The sequence below is a fragment of the Fukomys damarensis genome, unplaced genomic scaffold (genome assembly GCF_012274545.1).
Source record: "Fukomys damarensis isolate Sample0158 unplaced genomic scaffold, DMR_v1.0_HiC HiC_scaffold_26, whole genome shotgun sequence".
Classification (NCBI taxonomy): domain Eukaryota; kingdom Metazoa; phylum Chordata; class Mammalia; order Rodentia; family Bathyergidae; genus Fukomys; species Fukomys damarensis.
The window spans coordinates 30,686,356-30,704,501 of NW_022900938.1; the positions used below are offsets into that span (position 1 = coordinate 30,686,356).

An 18,146-nucleotide genomic window follows, 5' to 3' on the forward strand; every position below is an offset into this window, starting at 1 on the left:
AATCTCTGGCGCGTCTCAGCCCGCTCGCCTCCCGCCTCCTCGCTCCCCCTCCAGCTCCGCGGGCTCCGTGCGCCTCTCCCTCTCCCTCCCGGTCCTCCCGCTGCCCGTCTCCTCCACCGCCCGCCTCTCGCCACTGCCTCCCGTCTGCTCTCCCGCACGGCAGCCTCGGTCTCTTTCTCCCTCTCTCCTTTGAAAACTGATCTTTGGCTCTTAGTGTGAAAGTGATTTGAATTTGGCTCGGCGGCGCTCTGCGCCTGCGCTCAGCCTCTGGCATGCTGGCTCCTTCCAAGCAGCTGTTTTGGGTTTGAAATTCCAACATGGCAGAGGCTGCAGTCCGTCTTCCCTTCAAAAACTTGGAATGATTTCAAATCATAGGCACCTTCACTTAACCCCGGCTTCCATTCATCAGCAAACACATCGGATCGATGCTACGCTAACCTATCGGGTTCTCGCTCCACGCGTTCAGGTAAGAGGAGCCTCGTAGTTTTCCACCATCTGTTTAAATTTGTTTTTGTTTTATTTTTAAAGAATATAAATAGACCCAAGACCTGTAATCAAAAGAGATCTCCGAGTTGTGCCGTAAACGTGAAATTCAATTTGCATTCGTTCTATTCCGTACGCCAACCTGCTGTCTAATTTCTCTGTACAAAGTAGCCTGAAACATTATAATGCACATTTTTGCTGCTTAATCATTGTAACAATAGTACGGGATTAAGACTTCGCGATTGCAAGAATCTCGTTTTTTGCTATGTTGGGCTTACTTATTACTATCTTTTTACTTCAAAAATAAAAACAGAAGAAAGCGGAGCCTTAGGGTGGGGCTAGACTTTCTTCGGGAACTAACTTCTAAGTAAATAAGAAGTGTAAATAAGAATCTTGCACACACACAAAAAGTTGAGGTTAAATTACAATCTCGTGGCTGGGGGGACGGGAAAAATGTCAGAAGATCGGTTGCAGAAAAATGTAAGCACATCGTCTTGGAGGGGGTACAGCGTGGTGGGCGTATTGTTGGCAAGGAACGGGAGAGAAAGATGTATAATTTAATGGTATATACAATCCACTGATCCTATTACCGTCCTCCCCGGAGCTCTTGTTAGTTTCAATGGGAGTGAGTGAAATTGACATGGACTTGCATTCCTGGTCATGTGCTTTTTTTCCTTTCTTTCTTCTCCTGTGATCTGAGATCCCCTTTTTGTTGATGTTGCTTTCCCCCTTAATTATATGCATGTAGGTTAAATGAATACCTGACGAAAGGGCCCACGTTTCAAGGCAGTGACATTTGATAGCTGAGAGGAAAAGTGGCTTTAATGAAAAGCAACCTTTGGAATTCCTGCTTGTGAGAAATCCAATTCAGCTTTTTGTGCTGCCAGCAAGAAATGATCAGTAGCACCAGTGTTTATGGTATGTCAGTTTTGGAATTTACTTCCTTTGCATCTAAATAGGAAAGACAAATTAAATAGCGTGATAAAACCACTGAAGACTGTTTGGGAAACAGATGCTGATGATACGCTATTGCTTTACAAATATATATTTTAAATTTGAATCTGTCACCTTGCTTTTTTGTATTTGCTATCACTTGTTTATATATTTCAGTTTTGATTAATAATATTACTTGAGTCCACTTTTATCAGTTTTAGCTGTAATCCTGGAGTTGCATTTTACTAGTAAGGCACTATATAACGACTGAAGTCAAATGATATGTAAATTAGTTAAACTCAGTGTGGGTTTTTTGGGGGGAAGGGCTGGGTGGAGAGGGAAGAGGGCGGGAATGTGGCGAAAGATTGCTAACTAATGAAAAAAAGATTATATATACATATATATATATGTACACACACAAGCCTAGGTGAAAAAATTTTTTCTCAACCTATTAATGCAATTTGACTATCTGTTCTCTTCACGATTGTACTTTGTGGAGTAATCAGTTCCGTGTGATTTTGCCTTTGAGGGGGGGAGTGGAGGCATATCTTTTAAATGAAAATAAAATATATATTTTGATTGTTCAAAGTCCTTCGTGTCTTAGAAGGGACAGTGGCAGTTTTTTCCCCTCTTGCCATTCACTTGTCTGCCTGTCAGCGCTTTTTACTTTTAACCTGTGACAGAATTAAATAATCAGCCACTGAAATTGACTTCATTTGAAATCGCTCTTTTTCTTTACAAAAAAGAAAAAGGTCAGTTAAATGGAGTGAGAGCAGGTTTTCAATAGCTCTTGTGGCCGTGCCGTGCGTACACTTTGTGGTATTCAATTAGGACTAAGAGGGAAAAACAACAGCAACAAAAAGATGGTAAAGTGTTTTGCATAACCGAAGGATGTGTCTGCTTTAAACTGTTGTTGTTGTTGTTGTTGTTGTTACATTTACCACACCACCAAGAATTTCTCCGGAAAAGAGAGAAGGAAAGAGAATAGGAAAGAAGGAAATGGGAGGGCAAAGCTGCCGGGAGCCTGTAGTGTGGCCATGGTCCCTGCTCCCTCCTAACACAGATGTGAATACGAGGAAAGGACTTCAAGACCCGTTGCGTGACACACACTTCTGGCTGGACTCTGGTGACTGGAGCTAAACACACACCACTCTTACACCATAGGAAGGATTTGATTGAATTTTGCATTTGGAACTTGTTGACTTTGAAACGATCAATAAGAAGACTGTTTATTTTAGATGCACATAATTTGCCCTGAGAAATGTTTTAAGGAGGAGAGAGCACAGCTTTTTTCCCCCGGAGCTGTTGGAGCGAATGGGATTGCCAGATGGGCGATTTCCCTCTGTGATGTTAAAGCTGTAATATATATTCAGAGCAGATTGGGCTGCTGCCTGTGATGAGGAGGATATTACATTTATAAATTTTAAATCGGAGCTCGGACAATGTGCTGACAGCAGAAATTGGATGGTTTGACTGTGCACCGTATTGATACTTAAATGTGATTTCTGAGTAGTAGTAGTAATAATAATTGCAGTAATCTGAAAAAAAACTCTACCGAGGCATTCATATAATTCATAACACTTAACAGCAACTAAGTGTGTAAACTGCACTCCTCAAGTCTCTGTTTACTATTAAATATTAGCCACATAATTTTTTCTGTGTGCTTATATGCCGGATGTGCAGATGATGTTCACAAGGAGTTTTGTTGTCATAACTAGAATTTGGTGTGTACGTATACACTCTTGTATATAATGGTAAAGTAATGTTAGTGGCTCCTGTTTTCTAATTCTATTACTCTGTGATTATTTTTAGCTTTTGTTTATCTCAACTGTGTGGCCTAAAGGTACCAGAGCTGAAAACCTGAAAGGCTAGAAAGTGGGCAAGTGCTTATACTCTGGCAGCTCTGCTGTTGCAAATTAAAAGTGTGTTGTGGTCAGGAAATGAAAGCTACAATGTCTCTTTTGAACAAGTCGTTTATCAAGAGAAACATCTATCAGGGACTGCCTTGTCACATTGATCCTCTAAAAGTTAGGTCTGAGGTGGAAGCTGCTTTGATGTTTTTGATCCTAAATTTAATACAACAGGAAAAAAAAAAAAAGCGAAGATATTTTGACCAGTATAGATTTTTTCAAAAAATATTTCCTGGAACCAACAAAACCTATTTATTAGTGTTGTACTACGTGTGAACTTTTCTAGCCATCACAGTTGAAAGGTTGAAGGGAAAATCCTAGGCTTTATAAATTGATGATATAAAAGTACACATTTATTATACATTCAGTTATGACTGGCTTCTTGGTTGATATGAATATTTTACAAATAGATTGTTCAAAAGGAAAATTATTTTGAAAGAATATGAAGAGTCAGTTTTTATTCATTTAAATTTTAGACTTCTCTTCTTCTCTCTTTTACTTCTTTATTCCTGTTTCCTATCTTCATTTTATCTGTGAAAAATTCGCTTTAATTTGAGAAAGAAACAGTTTTTTTTCATGTAAAAACTGTTCCCCCAAACATGCTTTCTCACATCATCGCTATTGTTTATAAACTCTGCTTGTGGATAGCTGCTAGCAGTATAAACTACATAGACTCACAAGTCCTTTGGAATTTCAGCTTTAAAAGAGCAGTATCAGATTAAACATGTCATGTACTATTGAATACTGATTATATTGAATGCATTATTCAAAATTTTAAAGGTATTGTTAAAAAATGACAAAGTGGTCACTCCCCCCCCCAAAATATGTTGTGAAACATTTAAAGGCAGCCTGCTTTATTTTTGGAGGCAAAGATAAGAAAGAAGTATTCTTTCTTTAAATAGAATTTTTGGACACTCGCTTTATGTTACTGGTGGCTGATTGCTAGTTCGTATAGATCTATTTGAATAAGCAGAGAAGTGTATGGTGGGAGTTTAAGAAGTATAATACTTGCTAATTAATCATGTCTGAAATGAAAGAATCATAGCAGGGTAATAAAAAATCTCATTGTTGTTTTCCTGGAAGAGAGTAAGACTTCTGTTTGGAAGCTGTACATGTGAGTTGACTTGCTTTTCTTTTCTCCTCAAAAGATTGCTTATAGATGGACTTATTTTAAGAAACATATTTTAGGGAGATTTTTTTTTCCTGACTATACAATGTGTGAGATTCTGATATCTTCCCAGTGAAAACATACATTTTTATATAGTTATATTTAATATTCCTGCAGCCTCATTTCCAGTGCTATTTTTTTTCCATGAGTGGTATATCATTTTTGGTTGTTTTCACTGATGTTAGTCAGAAACTTTGAAAATGTTTTGCAGGCAGCTACTTTTGGTAGACATAGAAAAGAGCAGAAATTCATTAATTAGTTTCAGATAATAAATGAGTGTGACTGGGGGGTGGGGGGAGAAAATAAGTAGTATTTCCCAGAATCCATAGAAACAATCCGTATTATTACTTACCATTTCTACAGTAGTTTAGAATACTGTATGAGCCTCCTGAAAAAATAAATGAATAATTTCATTACCCGTAAATTATTTTTTCCCCCTGAGTTTCAGGTTGTCACCTTTTAGAATTTAGTATTTTGTTTAGATTCTTCATAGATGCAGATCCAGGAAGTTTAAATGTCTGATACATTTTTCAGAATTTTCATCTCAAGGTGAAGACAGGCTATGCTAATGCTTCCCTGTTTTTGTCTGTGTGAGTGTTTGGATGCCTTGAATGATTGCCTAATTAAGTAATCAGTTTTAATGGCCCGAAATCAGCAGAATTATTAGGTGTATTTGAAACAATTGCAGGCTTTTATGTGTTGAACTTTCTGGTTTGTTCTTAGAACCTTGGTTTAATAGCAATGTTTTAGCTTTGATCAATATCTTCTAGAATAGAAATTTCATACACTACTTTTATAAAGTACCACATTCATTGTTATAGAGCTAATAAATTTAATTACCAGGAATTTAAATTGATTTGTAAATTTTCGAATGGGAGAAATTGTTCTGCAGACATTTGTGGAAATACTATGTTACTGATCAATAAGACTTGATTAATAAGCATACCTGACTTTCTTTGAGTCATTGATAAATTAAAAGAAACAAATAGTACAGAAAAAGATAGTTTTTCCCTCATTTGAAAATCTTTATATTGTGTATTTCTTTTGAGATTATATAAAAGACAATGTTTTATTAATAAGTTGAGCTTAGAAATCATTTTTGGGGGTATCATATAAAAGATTGCAAGTCTAACAATTCTTATACATATATAAACAAGGATTAAACCAACTTTTTTTTTTTTAAAGACTGAAAACACATGGCCTGTTTAGCAATAATTTTTCATGGTTGAATTTTGTCATTTTCTTCCTTTTTTTTACCAATTTTGAATTTTTAAAATAAACTTCTTAAATGTAACTTCTGGCAGAAACTCAAGGATAGCTGCTTTGGCATAACTGCTAGTTGCTGATCCTTTTGATATTTCTGATGCTATGTAAATTACAGTTATGTTTGTGGGATCATTAGTGAAGGAAATGCAGATAATAGAAATAAGAATGGCCAAAAATACGTTCAAAATAAATTGAGTTGGTGAGTTTGAAGCAAGTGAAAGGCAGGTGGTTATGCTAAGTTTCCTCCGGGTAACAATGCAGGTGCCTGCTCAGCTCTGCCTGAGGTCAGAGCATCCCTGAGGTACCTGTTGCCCTTCACTGAGACTGAGAGGCAGAGAAGACAGGTGATGGAAAGCCATCAAAACGTGAGATATCATATGGCGTTTTCTGTTAATAATATTTACACATTTTATGCAATAAATCTGCTTGTTGTCTCATTATTTGAATATTGACACTTTACTTAACATTGCATATGGTGGGCTGTTGTTTCAGGGTATTAGCAGAGGCAGTAAATTCAAAGAAGAATCTCAATTCAGATGGATTTATGTTAAATATGTATAAATGGATATGTTTGCTCATATTTAGCTACCATGACTTTTGCAAAGCATTTATAGTATCACTGCTTCCAATCATTTTTTAAACTGATATATCTTACAAGTAGAATGCATGATTTATTATACAGAGGTCCGAGGCTGAACTTTTTTATCCTGCAACTTGGCTTAGGTATTTTTTATTTTTGTGCTAGGATTTATTTTTTTAAAGACATTTTTTTGTAGTCATGGATAATTTGCTTCTTGCTAGCATTTTATTCTCATGTTCATAGGATGAGTAGCTTTTATTAAAATAGTTATCAGTAATATATAATTGAGAAAAGATTTTTTTGAGGCAAATACAAATTTAAAATGCCTAGAAAATATATTCTTTTCCTTATTATTGTAATATTAAAAATGTTGCTCAGTTTCTTTCCTATGAATTTTTACTTCTGTTGATAATTTGTATATTTATTCCATTCCACTTCAGGATATAATGCTGATGAGAGAACAGAAAGTACATTTTCCTCTGTTCTGTTCCCCACCCCCCCTTTTTTTTTGTTTTTCCAACTTGACTGTTTTATGCCGATTAAATGCTTTTTAAATAACTGACAAGTAAATGCCATATATATGTGTGTGTGCGCACATGTGTGTGTGTGTGTAAAACTCATGTGAGAGTGAGTGACTTGTGCTTTTCCCTCTCTGATTTATGAAGAAATACTATTCATGGATACAGTAACATTCAAAATACAATTTTAAAAGTAGTGCAGTATGAAGTCATGAATTTCTATATATTGCCGTTATTTTGCTACTCTTTGACTTACTATTCTCATCTACAAATACTACCACTTTCAACCAGGACCAGCTACCTAATTTCCAGGGTCAAGTACAAAATTAAAGTATGAGGCACCTTTTTCAAAAATTACTGATAATTTTGTAAGTCAAAGTGCAGCATTCAACCCAGCGCATGTTCCTTCTCTGAGAGGAGTCTCTGCATACACACAGGTTGCAATGAAACCAGCTTGAAACTACAGGCTCTTGTCTGGAGTCAGTTTGGAGGAAGTCACAGTTTGGGTTTCCTATTTGGGAACTGATGATTCCACAGTTATTCCATGTGCCTCTGCCTAGGCGGATGCCAATAGCAGTGGTGTAAGCGAATCGATGGCATGCACGGACCACTGGCTGTCTCCTGCTCCACTTATGAAATGGTACCCAAACTATTTGCTTTTGTCACATGTTACTCTGTGTCTGATATATTTTGAATATATTCAGTGAACGTTCGTGCAAATATTCTTTAAAGGAACTCTGGTTTTAAAATGTTTGCACACAGGTACATACTTAAGTACTCCCCAAGCACAGAGTAATCATAGTGGAATTATTTCAGTGGAGATTTGTAATGAGTCTCGGAGCATCTCTGTTGCCATCTACCACCTTCACCTCTTCCTAAGGTTGAGGCACAATAAAGTTAAATAGGTGAGATACAGAAATCTTAAATTATCTAAATATACACAGAATCCTGACCATTACAAAAAAGCACACCTCACTGAGTGACGAGGAAGAGGGGCAAACACAACAATTACTTTGTTATGATAGTATCGGTATTGATATTTTGACACTAGAAAGTGGCATTGTTACCAAATAAACATGTGGTGACATCTGTGTTAACGATGAGAAGTAACTGTTTTGTGAAACAGCACGAACTTTGCAGTATCTTATTTTCAAATTGCGAACATGTCGGTCTCTCTGTCCCATCATTACCAAGTGTGACTCCTTTCACCCTTTGGTTTGAGCAATTTGTGTAGTTGGGTGGACAAAACATTTACATTGTTGTTTTTCAAGGCATTCTTCTCCCAAACAGCAAGCTTCATCTTGAGATGCTAAACCCTAGTTTTAAAGCCAGGCAACCTTTTTTCAAATCAAAACTGTGATATGATGGAATGTCCAGCAAGTATGGATCTGAGTGCACTTGAAGTTGCACCATTTATTTTCAAAAGAAACTTCTCACATCAGATGAGTCTGCCAGGAAAGGAAATATCAAAGAGCTAGGGAAAAGTAACTAGTCTTTTATGTAATCCAAGACTGGGGTGGGAGTGGGAGCTTTAAAGGTATTTTTGAGGAAGAAAAAAAAAAAAGAACTTATTTTGAAGGACTTTATGGTAAGAGATACTACATATGAGATTTTCTAAGAGGAAAAATCTTTGCTCTGTGTAATAATAACAGGGTATAACTCTCTAAATTGATATGCACTTTAAGGAGGCTAGAAAATAACTTATAACAATGACCCACTTCATTAAAAGTCACCCTACCAGTTTAGGAATTATTTGATTTATATATATATAATTTTTTTTTTCCCCCAGTACTGGATATTGAACTCAGGACCTTGTGCTTGCCAGGCAGGTGCAGTGCTGCTGAGCTGCATCCCCAACTCTTAGGAATTCTTTGCTTTAAAAGCCTTGCAAACCTGAAATCTATTAATGGGTAGTCACATATTTTTAATATTCTATGTTCTAGTTACAAGTTCTGCAGTATGTTTTGAATCAATGATCTTATTTCATTACCTTTCTCCTATCCTTCTGTATATTTTTCCTATCAAGTATTTGGCTTTTAAAATTAAACTAGGAATATAGGTAAATACCTGACCACGTAGTACATTATGATGACAAAAACTAGCTGTTTTATTTCCCCTCTATTCACTTCTTTTCTTTTCTATTTCACATTGAAGCTAAGACTAAACACTTTCTCTAAGATCATACACTTCAATGATGCTAAATTATAAATCTTAATTAGGTATGATTCACTGATTTTAATCTTACAAGATAATTATTCTGAGTAGGATAAAAAGGTTCCCTTAATATTGAAGGCATTTTCATTACACTCTCCATTTTAAGATCAAACAAATGCTATTAAATAAACAAAGTACTATTATTTTTTTACACTTAACAGTTAATACTTTTGAATTTAAGTATATGGATGAAGAAATGAGGGTATTTATACAGTAGTCAGTGTTTGCAAACTTTAAATGCTTTGGATAAATCTCACTGCTAGGAATTACATGGGCCTAAGGGGATTTTTAAAATAAAAATTACAGTTTTGATTATCTAAATGGAATATGCTCTCGTGCATGTGGACAGATATATTTCTTTGTGAAGGTGTTGATGTCAGGGACGCTTTTGGTATTTCTTTATGAGTAATTAGGTTAACAGGGTTAGTTAGAAAATGTATCCTTTCCTGGAAAATGAAAAATTACATCCAAGCAGAGGTAAAAGAGTAGAACATATTCATGACTTTAAGTACTTAAAAAGATATTTTATGACTCATTTTTAAAGAATAATACCCAATATGTAACTTGTTAAGAATAATAGCCATTTTTACTTTTTAAAGCACATTTATTTTAAAACTGTCTTGCTGTTCTTGACTCACAAATCTGGAGTCAATTTTAGGCACAGCCTACAAAAGATATAGGTCTGATCCCCTGGCCTTACCATGCTATCCTTTGCAAGTAGTGCAAGTGCAAAGTTTTCTTTTAAAGAGATGCTTTCATTTGCATTACTCAAAAGATTAAGAAGTACTGGGGAGGAGGGTGCTGATATGACCCAGACACAGAGACTGGGACGGGAGTGGGTTGAATCTGTGTCTGAAAACCTGGGAGGAAAAAAATATCCTCAGCTTTGGAATTTTATATGCACATGTGAGCAGTGTCTGTTCTTTCTCCAGGATGATTTTAAATGTAATATGAATAGAATAAGTGTTCCCTAATTTGAAAAACATGTTTTAAGAGTACCAGTGAACCAGTTGTTGATAGGAATTTACTCGTGTGGTAAGATAGTAAAATCTTATTTAGAAATAAATGTTTAGTCTGAGCCAGTGTCTCTTTAGAAAAATTCTGCCTGGAATCATTTTTTGATTTTAAAGTATGGTCATGAAATACCTGTCAAAAGTGTTTAAGTGGTTAAAGTACTAGAAAAAAATCTAATATTGAAATGTTGTATCATGATTTCTTCTGTAGTAAATCCTTTAATATGTTTATACAGTGCATCAGCGTTGCTTTTTTGTTTTTTGTTTTTTGTTTTTGTTTGTGTTTGTGTTTGTTAATTTATTTTATTTTAGCCCCAAATTAAAAAGACCTTGTGGGAAAACTGTTTTTAGCGTTTATTCTTAAAGGTACCCCAAAAAGATAGAAGAGCATGTAGCAGAGCTTTGTTTGTAATGATGGATTTTTAAAAATCTACAATTTTACCTCAGTGTAATATTTCCTTGAAATCCATCTTATCAAATTGATACCACTAAAAGTAAGCTATCATCTGGGAGTGTTGCTGATGTATAATTATAATGCACATGTGTACCTAAATATGTCTTAAATATTTCCCTGTAATTTCTGACAGCCAACTCTGCAGGTACACTGTGCTGGGGGAGGACTTTGTCCATTTTGCTACTCATGTACTCTATGAGATCCTTGCTGCCACAGCCAAGCCCCTACTGCTAGACTCTGAGCTCACCACCTACCTGAGCACTGTTTTGATGGCTTGTTTTTTTTTCCTTTTTGTACTTATCTGCCAGGCTGGTTATTACTTGATCATCTGGAAAATCAAATTTCCCTTGAGCTACCAGTATATGATATTTAGATGATGAGGAGGTAGTTTGAATTAATTAAGATGATATTAGAGTATGTAGGGGAGGAAAGTAAAGCCTCATTTGTTGTCATGGACAAACTGTCCTTGAAAGACAACTTGTAGGATGGGGGAAATAACTAGAAGGAAAAGAAATTTGGCAAAGTTGTTGAGGCACAGCTAAAGGTAAGGACTGTTTTCATGACTTGTTAAAAATGATATTGCCCATTATGTAAATTAAATCCTAATATAATTATATGGGAAAATTGAGCACATAATAGACATTTGTGATCACTGCACATTAAATAACAGGCAGCACTATAGTCTAAACCAATTATCATCTTCCTTTAAAGATGGAGAGGGAAGGTTGTCTATTTTTTTTTTCAACTCTGGTAGTGGATATTAAACCCTGAGTCTTCACACTGAGCTACACTCTCAGCCCTTTTAAAAAAATGTATGTATATATGTAGCTAGGTATTTATTTGAGACAGGTCTCACTAACTTTGCCAGGAAACTCTCAAACTTGTGATCATCTTCCTGCAGCTTCACAGAATGCATGGATTACAGGCATGAATGACCATGCCTGGCCTTTATTAATAAAATTTGAATAATGAGATTTATGATCATCCAAATGAAAATAACTAGTCCCCCTTTTCTCCCCTTAATTTGAAAAGGTATATGAAAAAAAGAAAGGTAAAAAACATGTACCTTTAAAAATAATTCATCTTACTCTGACAATCTTTTTCCCCTTTCAACATTCTTGGTTAGCCACAGGTCACGTAGAAAAGTATAGCAGAAAATAAACCAAGGACCAATGTATATCTTTTATAGGTATACATTTTTTTATCAGAAAACAATATGTTTATTGCCATATAAAGGTTGAAATCATAGAAGTAGACGGATTTATTAGTTTATTTGGTATTAGCAAAATTTGATGATACATTTTACATCTGCATTAACTTCATAAGTAAAAAATAAATAAAACTCCCAAACAAACCAAATAATAAGAAAACTTTTCCCTAAGCCCTGGCCTAGTCCAGTTACATGTTTTGGGGGATGACTTAGTTCATCTGTGCTTTCCAGATGATTCCAAAGCAAAGATAGGATTGAGACTACTTCTGTGAATCATGGGATTTATACATCTCTGGAACTCTGAAATTTTCCACTAAAAACAAAACAAAAAAACACTTCATGGTTTGAGTCTTAAAAATATTTGTTCATAATTGAATATATTAAATATATTAATGATCTATACTGGAGATCAACAATCTGTCTAGATACCACAATATCTCTACCCAACAGTAGAGTACATTGCCATCAAAGAGGACCTCAGAAGGTGGTAACGATAAGGAAAAGTGTCACCTGAAGCACACTCTGTAATATCTGTTACCTTGGGTGATCCACTTAATCTCTCTGAGCCTTGGTGTTCTTTCTTTCTTTTTTTTATAAAAAGAGATGATCCAACAACTATTAAGATTTCTTGCTCTTCTATATAATCCATGCTTGCTTTATCATGGACTAGTGAGCTTGAATAACTTGGAATCTTGTTAGTGGCCTATGGCTGAAAAGAATTTTCTGTTTCTCTTAAGGAAGCTCAAGAAATTGTCTTGGAAAAGAATGAAGGAAGCTCAAGGACCATTTATCACTTTGTTGAGCCCTTCTGAAGAGATGGTAACCATTCATTAAATATCCTTACTAATTGGTTGCAAGCAAAAGTGCCAGCAATTCTAATATCTTGAGAGTTGATGAGTATTAGTTAGCTAATGCTTTTCCTCTGTGAGAGATTTAAATAGACTGACAATCAGATTAAGTTAAGCAGTGGAGTTAGAGACCTTAAATCCTTTTTTCTTTTTTCTATAATATAAACTAGATCAGTCTGAAAGTTGTATCTTCATCAAACTGAAAGCAGTTCCCTTTTTCATCTACTTCATCTACTCTTTGGTCATTTTCCTTTTACTCTCTGAGAGGCTCTTACCCACCTGTTGAAATACTGCGGGACTCTGGCATCCAGGTCAAAAGTTCCGTCATCTGTGAAAACTTTATCAGATCAGTTTTGATGTCTACTTGCCATTCCCAAGCACTTTTAAAATAGCTACTTTTGATCATTAACATCATCTTTTTCCTACTGCACATTGCTGAGAACTTGTGTCTCTTTCATGAAAGTATAAATTCCTTGAGTGCAGACATATAAAGCCAATTTTTATTTTCAATCTCCTCAAAGTGTGTGCACAGTGTAGGACCTGTAAAAGGTGCTCAATGAATGTTTGGTGAATTGAATTAATAAAAGTAAAGGAAACTGCAATTTGGTAATCTTTTATTAATCTTACTTTTAAAAGAACTGAAAGATAATTTTGAAAATATTTTAAAAACAAAGCTGTAGGGCCGGGGATTTAGCTCAGTGGTTCCACCGCCTGCCTTGCAAGTGCAAGGTCCCAAATTCAATCCCTGCTACCAAAAGAAAAAAGAAAAAAATTCTTTTAAAATTGTGTATTCATTTCAAAATCTGTAATTTCTGTATTATTTGTGGATTTTTCAAAGAGAAGCTTTGTAACCCTGAAAATTGTTTTCTAATTGTATTACACTTGAAAATATGCTTACAGTCATTCTATTTTCATATCTCAGTATAGAAAGTGTACTGAAGGTACTCGTAACAGATTTCATTGGAACATGATAGCAGTTAGGAGTAAGATGTGAGATGCAAACTATGGGATCTTCAATAAAATAAAATTTCCATTACCTCTGCAGTTTTTATAAACATTTCAATTGGCACTTTTTGCTCTGTTTAGTGTCAGACACTATTAATTTATTTTCTTTAAACTATTAAGCAGTAAACAACCTAGCTGGCATTGTAGATGCCCTGATATCTATTGGATCAATTGCTTTACCAGTTGGGTTTCTGTATTTGGGAAAGGGTTGGTTTCTCTCTCCAATCTGTCACACAATATTCCAATAAACAATGTTATAAAATTTTTAAAGGGAAATTCAATTTGATGAAATGTTGCAGTTATAAGGAGTTAATCAACAGTATTTTACAAGACTTGTATTTCATATTTAGGTTTGTAAACCTAAATATGTATCAGGAACAGCATGTGTTAACATTGCTTCCTGAAAAACTCAGAAACAACATCATTCTTTTAAAAAACACAATTTTCTAAGGACATCTTCACTGCAAGCTCACCACTTTATATTGAAATCTAGGTTGATCTCACATCCTCTTAAGTGGAAGAAATACCTTCAACCAAGTTGCTGAACTTGGTTTATTACAGAGTCCTCCCATGAAGTGAATAACAGTAGGCAAATGTTGCTACATTCAAAAACTGCATCTTCAGCAAAGAACTTCCACAGTAAAGGAAAGCATATTAGTACATAGTAGTTAGTAGTGCCTCATGAAGACCATGAAACAATATGTTAAAAGTAGCGAAAGCATTTTTGTGATTTGGTTACACCATTGAAGACCCATGTATTTAGTTCTCTTTGCTAAAGCTTCTCCTCCATTTTTCTGGAAGCCACTCAAGAAACTTGAAGTAAGTTAAAAGTACTAAAATATATTAAAATTCATCAGATTAACAGTAAAGACCTTGAGTGGTAGAGCTTCATAAAACTAGCTTGCCAACAACCAAACTAAATGAAGGGAAGATTTAAAAGGTCTAGCCTTAAAATTATTTTTTATGTGTAATACAGGAATTGTGGGGTTCTAAATAAAGTTAATAAAAGTTTCCATGAAGATTCTTCAGACCTAAAATGCCAATCATTTTTCTTTTAATCTTTTCATAGAGAAAATTTGGAAGATGATGTCTCTGAAAGGATAGCAATATAAATTGGTATCTACAAAATAGGAGCCATGGTTAAAAGTCAGCGGCCAGTGATTCATTTTGTTGTAATTGTTGTATTGTTGGCCAATACCCATGCACATGGTTGGCATCTGTAAGTAACTGAAATTTTAGCTAGGTCAAGACATGGCAATTCTTGAAGAATATGAAACTCTGTCTTCTTGCCTTAAAATGTGAGGTAAACATAAGCTTTTTCAGGAGTTTGCGACTGTGTATATCTGTATAGACATTTAAGGGGACTGGTGGTTAGTAGAGCGATCTCTAAAACAGATAACAGAGTTGAAGCCTCTTTTATTCTGAACGGATCACTTCCTCACACCTTCCAAACATCGTCTAAATCAGTGATGGCAAACCTGTTAGAAGAGTGCGACACGAAAAGCCTGCTGTGGCACGCATACCATGGGTTGCCACCACTGATTGTAAGCGAACCAAAGTACACGTCTCCAGATTTTTCTCTTGGTGGCCCAAGTCTGCCTGGGAGGTGGCAACTATTTGTCCATTAGATGTGAGGTTTGGTGTGGTGTTTCCTTGAAGTCTCAGTAAACAAGATTTGTGACAAATTCATTAAAATTAAAATTGAAAATGGGTATGAGGAACACTTCCCTATAAAGTTGATTGAATGTATTTATATGTGCATAAAGACAATGCCTTTGAATGGATACTTTTGTTTAGAATAGAAGCAAGTTCACAAATGAGCCACTTAAAATTTGCTGTCATTACATAATTGTTTTCTTTGAGTGAACAACCACGCCTTCTTCTAGCCCTCAGTCTTTGCCCAGGGTTTAGATTATTTGTGGTGCCTGTGACCTTGAAGAAATGTAACATCTTTCACAAGATTTTGTAGAAGTGAAATCAGATACCAGTTTTTATTGCAGAACCAAGCCTACAAATGTTTCTCTTTAAAGACATTTTTAATAGAAACAGTAAGGTATAAATCATTTAAGCAATTACCTGGACATCGTGGAAATGGGGATTGGCTTGTTCTGTAGCCCCAGATGTTTCCAGATTCCAGTAATAACCCAGTCCAGATATTTACAGCTTAATTTTCTGTGCATGTGCACTTGCCCATAAATGGGTCCTCTCTCCCATTTTCTGTTGGACAACTGAACTACTTAGAGGTAAAGAAAGTGATTTTACTGTGGGTGATGATAAACATTAATGGTTATAATAAGTTGCTTTGAGAAACTTTGATCGCTTTAAAAATAGAGAGGCTAAATTTAGAGGATTTTATACTAAGAAAGAAAATAAATTATTCAAATGGCATTTTCCTTTATGGATGGGGATGGGGATAACCTCTCTCCACTCCTTAAAATTATCCTTGATCTTGATATACTACATGATACAAAGCGAATCTTTTTTTTTAAATGCATCTTCTGGCACTGGTTGGGTTATCATGCAAGCTGCTAGTTTTCTTTGCATCACTACCCCAGAGTTTTTCTCTTACTAGAAACTAAACAAATGGAAAATAATGATTGGTAACCATCTGCTGTGCAGAAATTTCACATATAGCCGTTAACTCTATTTTATAAAACAAGACCAAATGAGTGAGTTACGCTGTTGCCAGTAAATGGCAACAAGCAGTAGAGCGTTCCTTTGGACAAAGCAAGAACATAGGCAGCCAGCATTTCATTATGGGAAGCCAGTGGGTTGGGTTGTGGGGCTGACTGTGGACAGATATTTGTGCAAGTATTTGCATTTCTGAGTTTGAACCCATGCATATATTGTACAGATGAAGAACACCACTGTTTCATTCCCATCTTCTCCCTATGACTGTTTGCATCCCTATAATTCCAATTAAGTAAATCAAAGTAATGTAGAAAGTTAACATCTATGAAGCCATACAGGAGAAAGACTGATAAAAGTATGCAGAAGTCAGAACAGAATCGTGGCTTACTTAGCTGTTTTAATGACTAGCAGCTAGTCAATGCAGTCTTATCTTCTGCCTAAAAAAATACCTTAACTGGAAATCAGATTGAGAATGTGTTTAAAGATATTGACAGGAAATGATTAGTCATATAGTTGCTATTGAAGTATGGATACTGTATTGAGGGGATGGAATAGACAGAAGATAAGTGGTTACAAATAATTTATTCAAATAGACTAGGTAAGGCCCATTTTACAGTTATCTATGTAATAATTTATAATTTATCTGTCTTCTCTCTATATATATATGTGTGTGTGTGTGTGTATACATATATCTATGACTATGCTTACCCACTCAAAACTGTGCATATTCCAACTTTCACTTATTTGATACTAGGATTTTACCATACAGAGAGAAAAGTTGTTTAAAATGGGCAGCATATTGAGTTCAAAGGACCCATACAGTTCATAAATTGTCTGGTGTCTACTGGATTTTTCATCAGGGAGACTTCCAATAAAAATGATCTATTTTAGAAATAATATTGTTTAGTAGGTTGAAATGTGGTGTAATAAAATTAGACCTTCAGTCTTCTAAAGTTACTACTTAGATGGCACCCTTGGGATGGTAAAATGGCTGTATAAGCAGATGAATCAGACAGTTCCACTGATGGGTACATTTGTCAGTCTCTGTTACAGATATAATATATTCTTATATCTGCAATCCTGACACTGTTACATCCAAATGAAATCAACATGAGGTTGTCATCTTTAAGCAAATATGTTAAGTGTTGTCTTTTGTGCTTTGGATTTGAAAGAAAGGGGCCCAGGGGAAGCAGCATCATGCAAATGGAACAAATCCCATTTCTTCTGAGCTGTGCTGTTTTTCCCCTCCATGGCAGCTGGCTGTGTTATCTTTGTGTGTTTCTCTGAGTGCTGACAATTCTTTCAGTGATCTAAGTTAGGGCACATTAGAAAGTGGAAGCAGCTGTCTGTCGCTATACTGAGAGACGTGTTTGCTCTACTGCAAAGATGAAGGACCATGAATCCTTGACACACTCTCCCCCCTCCCCCCTTTACTTTCCAACATGATCAACATTCAGACGCACAGATTGTCTGCTTGGACAGTTTTTTGTTCTGACTGACAGCATCTGGCATAGACAAATTTAAAAATACATAGCATGCCATGCTTGGAATTGGAACATCCCTTCTTTATTAATCTTCTCATTTAAACCATTCATTTACATTTCAGAAAGGTTACAGCTTGATATGGTTGAAACGTTGATTTTTAAATGAATAACCTTCTAATGAAATGTCTTGAATGAGTACCAAGCAGCTAGTGTTCATTAAAAATTACACTCGATTAACACGGCCTTGAAAGCCTGAGAGGAAAGGGATTTCTTATTGTTTTAATCCACACTGCAATCCAGTGTTTACCTTTCTGGCACAAAGCGAATAGAAATGATGCCTGTATTCGCAACACTTCTGATATTGAACACAACTATGATATCACCCTTAAGCCGACAAAACACTTGGCCTTGTTTAATCAGCCTTCATTC

At 35.5% G+C, this 18,146-nt stretch overlaps 1 protein-coding gene across 3 annotated transcripts in view; it reads left to right on the plus strand.

Annotated features, from left to right (window-relative positions):
- The first annotated feature begins 82 nt into the window (after positions 1-82).
- Fign (fidgetin, microtubule severing factor) overlaps positions 83-18,146 on the plus strand; it is a 128,571-nt gene continuing 110,507 nt past the window's right edge. Inside the window, exons 1-2 of one of the 3 annotated variants that reach the window (XM_033756334.1) lie at positions 83-466; positions 1,232-1,401. In XM_033756334.1, coding sequence (XP_033612225.1) covers positions 1,377-1,401 — 25 coding nt within the window. In that variant the 5' untranslated portion in view covers positions 83-466; positions 1,232-1,376. Of the gene's footprint in view, positions 467-1,231; positions 1,402-12,486; positions 12,569-18,146 lie in introns of all 3 variants that reach the window. The other 2 variants (XM_033756336.1, XM_033756335.1) reach the window with 2 other exon arrangements.